Source organism: Gadus chalcogrammus, chromosome 20 (genome assembly GCF_026213295.1).
Source record: "Gadus chalcogrammus isolate NIFS_2021 chromosome 20, NIFS_Gcha_1.0, whole genome shotgun sequence".
NCBI lineage: Eukaryota > Metazoa > Chordata > Actinopteri > Gadiformes > Gadidae > Gadus > Gadus chalcogrammus.
The window spans coordinates 23,755,968-23,768,014 of record NC_079431.1 but is presented as its reverse complement, the minus strand read 5'-3'; the positions used below and the strand labels follow the sequence as shown (position 1 = coordinate 23,768,014).

At 43.1% G+C, this 12,047-nt stretch overlaps 1 protein-coding gene and 1 pseudogene across 3 annotated transcripts in view; one reads left to right on the top strand and one right to left on the bottom strand.

The window, feature by feature from the left end:
• The first annotated feature begins 1,570 nt into the window (after positions 1–1,570).
• The window catches only part of dnajc10 (DnaJ (Hsp40) homolog, subfamily C, member 10), a 95,247-nt gene continuing 84,770 nt past the window's right edge, over positions 1,571–12,047 (top strand). For 2 of the 3 annotated variants that reach the window (XM_056579681.1, XM_056579682.1), the window contains exons 1-4: positions 1,574–1,788; positions 2,634–2,948; positions 3,029–3,191; positions 11,160–11,210. In XM_056579681.1, coding sequence (XP_056435656.1) covers positions 2,739–2,948; positions 3,029–3,191; positions 11,160–11,210 — 424 coding nt within the window. In that variant the 5' untranslated portion in view covers positions 1,574–1,788; positions 2,634–2,738. Of the gene's footprint in view, positions 1,789–2,633; positions 2,949–3,028; positions 3,192–11,159; positions 11,211–12,047 lie in introns of all 3 variants that reach the window. The other variant, XM_056579680.1, reaches the window with a different exon arrangement.
• On the bottom strand, positions 11,623–11,741 carry LOC130373931 (5S ribosomal RNA; annotated as a pseudogene).

Sequence of the window (12,047 nt, the reverse complement as noted above, 5' to 3'; positions counted from 1 at the left end):
TATTACCCGGGCTCCAGCGCAACTTTCCTTAACAGGTGAAGCCTCAGGTAGCCTGGCTAGGACCATTCATACAGAGCAAGCAAGAACGTTACCTTTTTCTGTCCTTGGTAAACGAAAAGACGGACAATCCGTTTCCACTGTAAGTGCATTTTATCATTGCACATTTACGAGGCATTTCTTTTTTAAACTATCTTTATTTTCGAAAAATAGACAATGACAGATTAAATGATATTGAGCGGGATATTGACTGTATTATTTAAGGTGGTCATACCGTACCTACCATGTATAGGCTATAACACATTGAACATTGAGCACAAGAAATGGAAGAAATTCCATTTATGCCATGTACTTTCACCATACATACTATCTAAAAAATAAAAGGACCTGCAGGAAAATCTAAATACAGTACTCAAAAATTGAGTTAACACGTTTCTCATTGCTCTTCAGCTTCAGATGCCGTAAGAGGGGTCTCTGGTCGTAATCAGTCGCAAGTCCGTCCCTGACCAATCAGCATTCATTAGCAGAATGCTAGCGTGTATGGCCAACAACGGCCCAAACTGTAAGAAATCGAAAGGACATAAGTACTCACTCATTTGACTTTTGAACCATAATCTATATTGAACTTGCGGAATCTACAATAAAATTTGCGATATTTCAACGACAAGCAGGTGAAAGGCAAGCCGTTTAGCCCCATAGACTCCCGTTCAATCTGGACTCGCCCGCGATCACCCCCAGTGGATGTCTCATGGAACTACAACCAAAATCGGTACAATGGGGCGTATAGGGAGTGCCCAGGCTCTTCGTAGACGGGCTCTGGTACCATCCAAATGGATAGCAGCACTGTTCCGCCAGAGAATGTCCAATGGAGTGGCGAAGTCACGCCCCTTCCGGTAGAGCTCATGGGACCTATAAGATCGAAAAATATGAATGGGTGTCAATGGAGAGAAAATAATTATTTTCTGGTCCCAGTCTTTATATGCCCTGGATTACACATATGTTGTTTGTGGATTTAAATGATAATTTTTCATGCAAAGAAAACTAAAAATGTTCGTGAAGAAGTTTGATAATTTTAGATTTTATGTGAGGCCGCTTTGTGAACTACAGCTCTTCGCTGCTCTCGACGGATATGATATACGTCACCACACCCGCCCTTGGAACTCGGCACAGAGATGGCGATCTCTCTGGCCCACTTCACCGCTTTTTCCAAGGGGAGGATAAAAGCATCGAAAGAGGTGAAAACCATTATAAATCGGGGCACGTGCAGAGTTTCAGTTATGCCGATGGGAAGATTGTAGGTCTTCTCCACCACGCCAGTCGCAGGGAGCGTGACGTCACATACGAGCCGTGTAGTCTTTCTCGTTGTGTTTTCTCTACAGCCTTTATCTGAACAATTGCACAATAAACGGTCGAACTCTTTGCATTAAAAATTATCCTTTAAATCCACAAACAACATATGTGTAATCCAGGGAATATAAAGACCGGGACCAGAAAATAATTATTTTCTCTCCATTGACACCCATTCATATTTTTCGATCTCATAGGTCCCATGAGCCCTACCGGAAGGGGCGTGACTTCGCCACTCTATTTGAACGCACCCTCGTCATCAGGAGGAAGATCCCGGACACTGAACCGGATTCCGCTCCATAGTTTGGTCCCTAGATGCTTTGATCGAGATTACAGTTTATTAGTCCGGATAGGGTTACACTCCACCGCTGTATCTGCTGCCTTTTGGGGTGTATATCGAGTTGGTTCTCTACATCGATTGTAAAGTGCATCAGTCGCTGCAGGGTAAGAACCGACCGGCTCCTGCTCAATACTTCACCTGGTCATTTAATGTGCCCTGAAATGATTGAATAATCATGATGTTAATGTTAACTCTGGTTTTGTACAATGCAGGAATGCTGAGTGAGTGTGGGTCAACTTTAGAAAGACTTGCATGCTTAATTTGTGATGAGGTTTGGAAGATGGACAATTAGTGGACTTATTCTTCCACAAGTTGTATAGCGTGTCTGCCGTTCACAATATATTACTTACAGTATATGTCTACTTATTATACTATGTATATCTGTCTTCTTATCGTACCACTTATTACTTGTATTATTTGTCTCTTTACTTTGTTTGCTCAGTGCAACGTCAGCAGTCGGATCGACTTGAGGAGAACTTAATGTTAAGGCGGGTCTAACTCAGCAATATACCCTCAATGTGTTCTATACCCTGCTAAACCTAAGAGAAGTATACCCTGAAAGTGTTATGTACCCTGCTAAACCTTAAGGTTGGCCTAACTTAACATTATGAGGGTAATGTCACACATTCATAACGGGGCCTCTCCCGGGTTAAATATTTTTCTCCATGTTTGTATAAGGATGTCATCTCCTGGGTGGAAAAGTTTATAAATTATGTAATATCAAGGGTTACAAGTTTAAATTATGTCATATTCGGGGTCAAACGTTATTAGTGATTGAATCTCCTTGTTTCAACATGTTATTCATGTGTAATCTCCAGGTATAAACATGTTATTTAGGATTGAATATCCATGTTCCAACATCATAGTCATTGCTTTACTGAAGAATTGGGAGTCGGCTGTATGAATAGTGCACGAGATAGCTCATGTTTTTTTCCCTCAATGTCTTCAGACATCAACGTCCCCTCGAGTGGTGCCCTCGCGAGCTGAACCGGTAGCTCATGCTTTAGCCTTCCTGTGGTCCCTGGTTGAGCAGTGGTTGGAACCCTCCTTAAAGATGTTCTGTGGCCTTGAACCCAGGGCCCCGTCGGGCCATCGGTCCCTACCCCAGATGAAGCTGCTCTTAGTAGGCTGGCTGCTGGCCTCGGTGTGGGCTGAGGCTCAGGACTACTATAACTTGCTGGGTGTTGGGAGAGAGGCCACGGTCAGGGAAATCAGACAAGCCTTCAAGAAGTTGGCTCTCACCATGCATCCAGATAAGAAACCTGTGAGTTTCTTGTGAAATCTCTTCCACAGAATATTTGTCTTGTCTCTCTTCCTCTACTCAACATCTGTGTTGTCCTGCAGAACGATAAGTCTGCTCATGACGCCTTCCTGAAGATCAACCGCGCTTATGAAGTCCTGAAGGATGAAGATCTGAGGAAGAAGTACGATAAATATGGAGAGAAGGGTTTGGACGAGCAGCAAGGAGGACGTTACGAGAGCTGGAATTACTATCGCTATGACTTCGGTAGGTTAATCTTCATATCATGTTAGTTAACTTCTGTATGTAACGTACATGTTACTATCAACATGTCTCAGTAGGGAAATCTTCATATTAGTTAACGTCTGTAGGTAATGTACATGTTACTATCAACATTTCTCAGCAGGGAACTCTTCATATTAGTTAACGTCTAAGTAACGTAAATTTTACTATCAACATGACTGTAGGTATTTCTTCGTGTTAGTTAACATCTGTGGGTTATGTACATGATACTATCAACATGACTGTAGGTAACTCTTCATGTTGGTTAACTTATGTGGGTGACGTACATGTTACTAGCAACATGACTCGGTAGGGAACTCTTCATATTAGTTAACGTCTAAGTAACGTAAATTTTACTATCAACATGACTGTAGGTATTTCTTCGTGTTAGTTAACATCTGTGGGTTATGTACATGATACTATCAACATGACTGTAGGTAACTCTTCATGTTGGTTAACTTATGTGGGTGACGTACATGTTACTAGCAACATGACTCGGTAGGGAACCATCGTTATAACTTTGATAGGTGCAATTCTTATCTTATAAATAGGGTGTGTTATAATTGTAGAATGGTTTATATTATAATGTTATGACTTCAGCAGCTTACAGTTTATCGTACTATTGTTATTACTGCTGTAGGTTACTTTGATACATCGTGTGGTTATCATATGAAGGATTGGCTCCTACTCCAGCTGTGATTGGTTCTATTTGTCTGTATGGCATGTTTCTTTTCTTTCAGAAGAACCTTTGCATTGATTAGGGCTCTCTGGAAGACCTGTGCTGTTCCCTAAAGGATTATAGATAGTCTATTAAGTACATAACATTAAAGAGCACCTATCATGCTTTTTCGACTTTATGACCTATAAACGTTGTTATAATGATTTATAGTCATGTTTAAGGCAAGGATAGGCAAGGCAACTTTATTTATATAGCACTTTTCATACACAAGGCAGACTCAAAGTGCTTTACATATAAACGATAAAATAAAATAATAGATGAGTAAAAGAAAACATAGGCAAAGAAATTAGTAAAATAGAACGTGCAATGTATTTAAGATCAGATCAACAGTCTCTCTGGTACCCAAAGGTACTAAAGGAACTTGGTCCTTTCTCTGGGACTCCAACCCGGATTCTAGTACTCTATTCTAGTGCCGCGTTTCCACTGCAGGGTGCGGAACGGATCGGATCGCAAAGGTGCGGTAGGGAGGGGGCGGTATAGCCCAGCTCAGTTCCGAGGTCGCGTTTCCACTGCCGACAGTACCCTTTGTGGTAGGCCAGATGTCGAGCTGCCGCGGCAGCTACGTAAACAACGTCTTCCTCCCCAAGAATGCAGACGAACGTCTCCACCTCCTTGTTCGCCAAAGCAAGCGTTTTACGCGACATGTTAATTGTAAAGAATAATACCTCGAGGCTACTGTTTGTTTTTATCCGCGCGTCACCCGGAAGTGATGATTCTGTCGACCAATCAACGGAGGGGGTGTGTAGCTAGAATTTCCCGGGACCCTTTCAGGCGTCTGGTCTCGTTTTCAGTTCCCCAACGGAGGAGTCCTGAAAACGAGGCCAAAACTGGCCAAAACGGGTACGGCTAAGTCCGGGTCACGCCCACTTTTGGCGGTGGAAACGCAACCTGATCCGCACCTTTGCGATCCGATCCGTTCCGCACCCTGCAGTGGAAACGCGCCACTATAAACGCTTGCCTATTTTTCAGGACTCCTCCGTTGGGGTACTGAAAACGAGACGAGACGCCTGAAAGGGTCCCGGGAAATTCTAGCTACACACCCCCTCCGTTGATTGGTCGACAGAATCATCACTTCCGGGTGACGCGGGGATAAAAACAAACAAACAGTAGCCTCGAGGTTTTATTCTTTACAATTAACATGTCGCGTAAAACGCTTGCTTGGGCGAACAAGGAGGTGGAGACGTTCGTCTGCATTCTTGGGGAGGAAGACGTTGTTTACGATGTTTACGTAGCTGCCGCGGCGATCAACATCCGGCCTACCACAAAGGGTACTGTCGGCAGTGGAAACGCGACCTCGGAACTGAGCTGGGCTATACCGCCCCCTCCCTACCGCACCTTTGCGATCCGATCCGTTCCGCACCCTGCAGTGGAAACGCGGCATAGGACTCTGACCCAGATTCTAGGACTCTAACCCAGACACACGTCGGGACTCTAACCAGGAACCAAAGGCCTTATTCTGGGACTCCAACCCAGACAGACATTGGGACTCCAACCGAGACAGAACTCTGGCCTTTCTCTGGGTCTCCAACCCGACCTAAAGGAACTTGGTCCTTTCTCTGGGACTCCAACCCGACCTAAAGGAACTTGGTCCTTTCTCTGGGACTCCAACCCAGATTCTAGGACTCTAACCCAGACAGAACTTGGGTCTCAAACCCTTATCCTTTGTCTCTGGTATCAGATCATGTATCTTTCTGGTGAAAATAAAGGGAAAGTTAAAAAGGCATTTTAGTGATAAAATAAGGCAAAGTTAAAAAAGCTTTTTAGAAAGTGCAATGTATTTAAGATTTAGCAGAAAGCTAAAACAAACATAAAAGTCTTCAGCCTTGTTTTAAAGGTGCTCAGAGTTGGGGCAAGTCTTAAATCCTCAGGGAGTTTATTCCAGCTATTTGTTGCATAGTAACTAAATCCTGCTTTCCCATGTTTCGTGTTTACTCGGGGGATAATTAACAGATTGGTCTCTCTCAGAAGATCTTAGTGGTCTAGAAGGAAGTAGTGGAAGCATATCAGTTAAATATTTTGGGCCTAAACCATGTAGGGATTTATAGGTTAGCAACATGATTTTAAAATCAATTCCCTGGCCTACAAGAAGCCAATGTAACGATTTAAGAATTGGTGTAATATGTTAAATTCAATTTTATTTGTATAGCCCTTAATCACCATTACAGTCTCAAAGGGCTTAACAGGCCAAATATTTGTGACACCCCCCTTTACCCATGCCCCCACATGGGCAAGAAAAAACTCCCTTGAATCAGCAAGGAAGAAATCTTGAAGAAACGCAGTGTAGGGGATCCCTTCTTCCAGGGATGGTCAGGAGTGCAATGGGTGCCACAATTGACATACAGGTAAATACATGCACATCTTATTAAAATGGTGATGGGGTTCTGGCCGGTTATCCATGAGGAGAGTCCAGGCATCCAGTCCAGTACCCGCAACACGCTAGAACAGACAGAATAGTGAATTAGAACGGAAAAGTACATAGTGGGAATGTATAATGTAATAAGAAAAGCACTAGCAAAGAGAGTGGTCTTCATTTCGCATCTGTCGTTTTCACACTCCAAATGCAAGATTATAGAGGTGCGTTTTGAGCTTTCCTTTGAATAGCTCCACAGAGTCAGCTTCCCTGATCACTGATGGCAGCCTATTCCATAGGAAGGGGGTTCGATAGGCAAACGCTCTCTGTCCAGCCGATTTCTTTTTAACCTTCGGCAATGAAAGGAGGCCCGCTCCCGAAGACCGGAGGGACCGAGAAGGACCATAAGGAATAATCAGGTCCTTCAGGTAGGATGGAGATAATCCATGCAAGGCTTTATAGGTTAGCAATAGCACCTTAAAGTCTGATCTGAAAGTTATTGGTAGCCAGTGTAGAGAGGCGAGAATAGGTGTAATATGATCAAACTTTCTTGTTCTGGTCAGCAGTCTAGCTGCCGCATTGTGTACCAGCTGTAGACTTTTTGTGGTAGATTTCGGTAATCCTGAGAACAGTGCATTGCAATAGTCCAGTCGCGACGAAACAAATGCATGAATCAGTGTCTCTGCATCCACTGCAGATAACATTGGTCTGATTCTTGCAATGTTTCTCAGATGGAAAAAGGCAATTCTAGTTATACTTCTTATATGTTGGTCAAAGCATAATTGAGGGTCAAACAGGACACCAAGATTTTTGACGGACGCACTCTGTGGGATGGCGAAGCCATCCAACCACAGAGAGACATCCTCAAACTCTTCCCGGTCCCGCTTGAGCCGAAATTATTAGCTCTGTCTTCCCAGTATTAAGCTGTAGGAAGTTTTGTGACATCCAGCCCTTCACAGCTGCCAGACAGGACTCAACCCTTTGAATCTGGGCCGAGTCCCCGGAATCTACAGGAATGTAGAGCTGGGTGTCATCCGCATAGCAATGGAAACTAATTCCGAAGCTGCGGATAACGTCGCCCAGGGGAAGCATATAAATTGCAAAAAGTAATTTAAAAGTGTAATTTACAGTGCATTGATTCTGCACCCTCATGAAGCACAAATTGGGTTCTATCTGTGAGGTATGATTCAAGCCAACCAAGAGCCATACCCCCGAAAGCAACATAGTGTTCAAGACGGTGAAGAAGAGTGCTGTGGTCGATCGTATCAAACGCAGTGCTCAGATCCAACAGCACAAGCATTGTGCTTGTATTTTTATCCAAAGGTAAAAGGATGTTATTTACAACTCTTGTAATAGCAGTTTCAGTTGAGTGGAAATTCCTGAACCCTGACTGGAAAGGTTCGAAGAGATTGTTCCTCGTCAGATAATCAACGATTTGCTTTGCTACAATCCTTTCCTGTACCTTGGACAGGAAGGGCAGATTCGATATAGGCCGATAGTTCCTGACTAATTCAGGATCTAGGCCAGGCTTTTTGAGTAGCGGTTTTAACACCGCAGCCTTGAAATTGGAGGGAACAATTCCTGTTGAAAACGAAAGATTCATAAGCGAGAGGATTGCAGGCCCCACCGTTGTAAAAAGTTCCTTAAGAACCCTGGAAGGGAGAGGATCCAACATACAAGTTGTTGGCTTTGATGCCTTTATCACCCTTTCAAGTTCCACCAAAGGAATTGCCTTGAACTCCAAGAGAGTTGCGTCAGAGTTCACCATCCTACTTGGCAGGACCCCCTCCTGCCCCACAGGATGTGTAGGATTAGCCGCACGGCAAGCATCAATTTCCTCTCTAATTGATTGAATCTTATTCTCAAAGAAATCCATGAATTCACCTGCCACGATCAATGAGCCTACGGTCTGAGTCTGTTTCTGAGTGAGACTCCTCACCGTGTCAAAAAGAAACTTAGGATTGTTTCCATTCAGATTGATGATACTAGAAAAGTAGGCGTTCCTGGCAATAGTCAGCGCACCCTTTATAGGTGAGCAGACTGTTATGCCATGCAAGATGAAAGACCTCAAGTTTAGTCGAGCGCCATTTGCGTTCAAGGATCCTGCAGTTTCGCTTCAAAATGCGCGTTTCTGCATTAAACCAGGGGGCTGGTTTTTTCAATTTTTCTTTTTTTAGTTAAGTTCGGAGCAACTGAATCAATGGCAACAGACAAGGCAATGTTGAGGTCATCAGTAAGGCACTCCGCTTAACCACTATAGTTACAGAGAGGTGCAAGTGAACCAGATAACTTATCTGCCATAGCTGTAATGGTTGCAGGTGTGATGCGGCGACAGCTGAAAGTAGCTTGCTGATCGTCGCAGGGGCAGGATACCACCACCTGGAAAGTGAGCAAAAAGTGGTCTGATAAAGCTGAGGTGTAGGAAGAGACCACTAGCTGTGAAATGTCTACACCCCGGGTCAGAACGAGATCCAGCGTGTTTCCACCAATGTGGGTTGGGTGCTGGACGAGCTGTTTGAAGCCAAGCGCTTCAAACAGCGCTTGGCTTCAAATAGCGCTTGGCTTCAAACTTTGCTAGAGTTCTAACAATTTCTTTTGGTCTTTGTTAGAACTCTAGCAGCAGCATTCTGAACAAGCTGAAGCTTCCTTAGAGTTTGTTTTGGGAGAACTGTAAGGTGACCATTGCAGTAATCAAGCTTACTAGTGATAAAGGCATGTACAAGTTTTTGTAAGTCTTCGGTGGACTTGAGCCCTCCAAGTCTTGCTACATTTATAAGGTGATAATATGCAGATTTTTTAACTGATTTGATGTGGCTGTCGAAATGTAAATCTGAATCCATGATAACCCCTAGATTTCTTGCTTTGATTGAGGTTTTCAGGGACAGAGAGTGAAGGTGTTGGGTTACTTTAAGCCTTGCCATTTTAGCACCAAATACAATTATCTCTGTTTTGTCCTCATTTAGTTGAAGGAAATGTTGCCACATCCAGTCTTTCACTTGCTCAATGCACTGGCACAGCAGATCTATGGGCCAATAGTCATTTGGTGATAGCGATACATAGATTTGCGTGTCATCAGCATAGCAATGATGGTCAATATTGTTATTTTGCATGATTTGACCTAGTGGGAGCATGTAGATGTTGAGGTCCTAAGATCGAACCTTGTGGGACTTCTTGTGGGTCACGTTGGTTGATTCTGATACAAAGTCGCCAATGGAAACAAAGTAGTTCCTATTTTGTGGGTAGGACCTGAACCAATTTAAGACTGTGCCTGAAAGCCCCACCCAGTTTTCGAACCTGTCCAAAAGTATTGTATGGTCTACAGTGTCGAATGCAGCACTGAGGTGTAGTAGCATTAGTATTGAGGTTTTGCCAGAGTCTGTTAAGACGGATGTCGTTTACAACTTTAATAAGGGCGGTCTCAGTGCTGTGCAGGGGTCGACATTAAAGTATGACATCCTTGCCAGGTTACTTTTGCCTGAACAGGGTGGTAGTCCAACATTTTTGTTTGAAGTGGAGATATTGATGGCGCGTCTGATGCCTTCAATTTTATCAGTATAAAAAGCTGCAAACTCATTGCATTTCTGCGTGGAATGGAGATCAGGTGGGATTTGTGTTGGGGGGGTTGGTCAGTCTGTCAACAGTTGCAAATTGGGTTTTTGCATTATTATTATTGGTTTTAATGATATTGGAGAAAAATGTTTCTCTAGCACTTTAAGTCTAAATTGTAGGCACTGGGGCTCTCTTTATAGATATCATGGTGAATATGAAGTTTTGCTTTACGCCAGATGCGTTCAACATTCCTGCTTTCTATTTTCTGTGCTGTTACAGAAGCAGCTTTTCTCCAGGGTGCCTTAAATCGTTTTAACATTATAAGGTGCAATGACATCTATGATTTTCAAATTAAAGTTTTCTACAAGATCATCAGCAGAACATGGGTTGAGAGGTGGTAGCAAGGAGATGGCCTTTTTAAAAAGTTCAATAGAATCTTCATTGATATACCGTTTTTTGACAGTATTTGATTTTGTTTGTATGTCGGGAATAAAAGTTAATGAAAACACAAGTTGTCAGACAAGGAAGGATCAGTCACAAAGAGATCAGAAATATTGAGGCCCTTTGTGATAACCAGGTCTAGAGTCTGCCCCTTACAATAAGTAGCCTCTTTCACATGTTGAGACAGTTCAAATGTGTTCAAAATGGTAAGTTTTTTTTGCACACATTCAAATGAAAATTGAAGTCACCAGTTATGACTAGACAGTCAAAGTCTGTGGAGATGCTAGACAATAATTCTGTGAATTGTATGTATGTGTGTGGCCTGTAAATAATTAATAGGAGAACTCTGGGGGAGCATTTCAATACTGCATAAAGGTATTTGAATGATGGAAAATAACCAAATAACATCTATTTCCCCTGAAATACATTTTTAAATATAGCAGCAACCCCATCACCTCTTTTTCCAGATCTACATGCATCAAAAAAGTTATAGTTGGGAGGAGCTGTCTCTATCAGAGCGGTTGCACTGTTATTTTGTTCCAGCCATGTTTCAGTTAAAAACATAAAATTCAGTTTATAAGTGGTTATGAAATCATTAACTAAAAATGATCTGTTAAGAGACCTAACATTAAGTAGACCCATCCTGATGGTGTTGCTGATAGGCTTTAAGGTTGTTTTTGGTTTGGAGGGAATAGGTATGAGATTTGTGAGGTTAGCAGTGTGTCTACAGTTACACTGTAGGATCAAAAACTGAAAAGCAATCTTCCCTATCTCATTCATAATATGTATACAGCAATATTGCAGTATCACAGTAATAAGGGGTTAAGGTAATAAAGGAACTGGGTAAAGTGTGTGTCTGTTTGTCTGTGTCTAGGTATCTATGATGAGGATCTGGAGATCATCACTCTGGACAGAGGAGACTTTGGTATGTATTATTTATAATAATAATGGATTGAATTTATATAGCGATTTTCTAGGCACTCAAAGACGCTTTACAGTGAAGGGGGTACCTCACTAACCACCACCAGTGTGTAGCACCCACTTGGGTGATGCACGGCTGCCATTCCGCGCCAGAAAACTCACCACACACCAGCTTGAGGTGGAGAGTGAGGGAACTAATGAGTCAGCCAATTATACAGGAGGATGATTAGGGGGCCAGATTGAATGAGCCTGGTTGGGCCCTGGGATATTTTGACCTCAGTGAGTCAGGACCTCGGTTCTTTACGTCTCCTCCGAAGGACGGCGCCTTCCACAGCACAGTGTCCCCGTCACTGCACTGGGGCATCCAGATTGATGTTAAGGCCAGAGGGAAGAGCCTATTGGCCACCACCCGACACCACTTACAGCACCTGGTATTTCCAGGCGGTCTCCCATCCAAGTTCTAACCAGGCCCGACCACGCTTAGCTTCCGAGATCAGACGAGATTGGGCGTGTCCATGGTGGTAAGGCTGTATTATATAATTTCTTTCTATATGTACGTGTGTATGATACATGGTATCATACACACGTACATATCATCCGTACGTATGATACATGGTGCTCTTTTACAGATTTATTTTGCAATTGTGCCACTGACCGAAAAAAACCTTGTCTAGGTGCACTAGCGGATAGGGCAGTTGGTTTGCTGTTTTGACGTGCCTAGGCAGGTCGGAACTGTAACATAAGCTTACACACACGTAGCCTATACACAGCACAAACATACAAACGATTAGCCTAATTGAAATATTATGATGTCAAATTGTTCATATGTGTGAAACTGCAT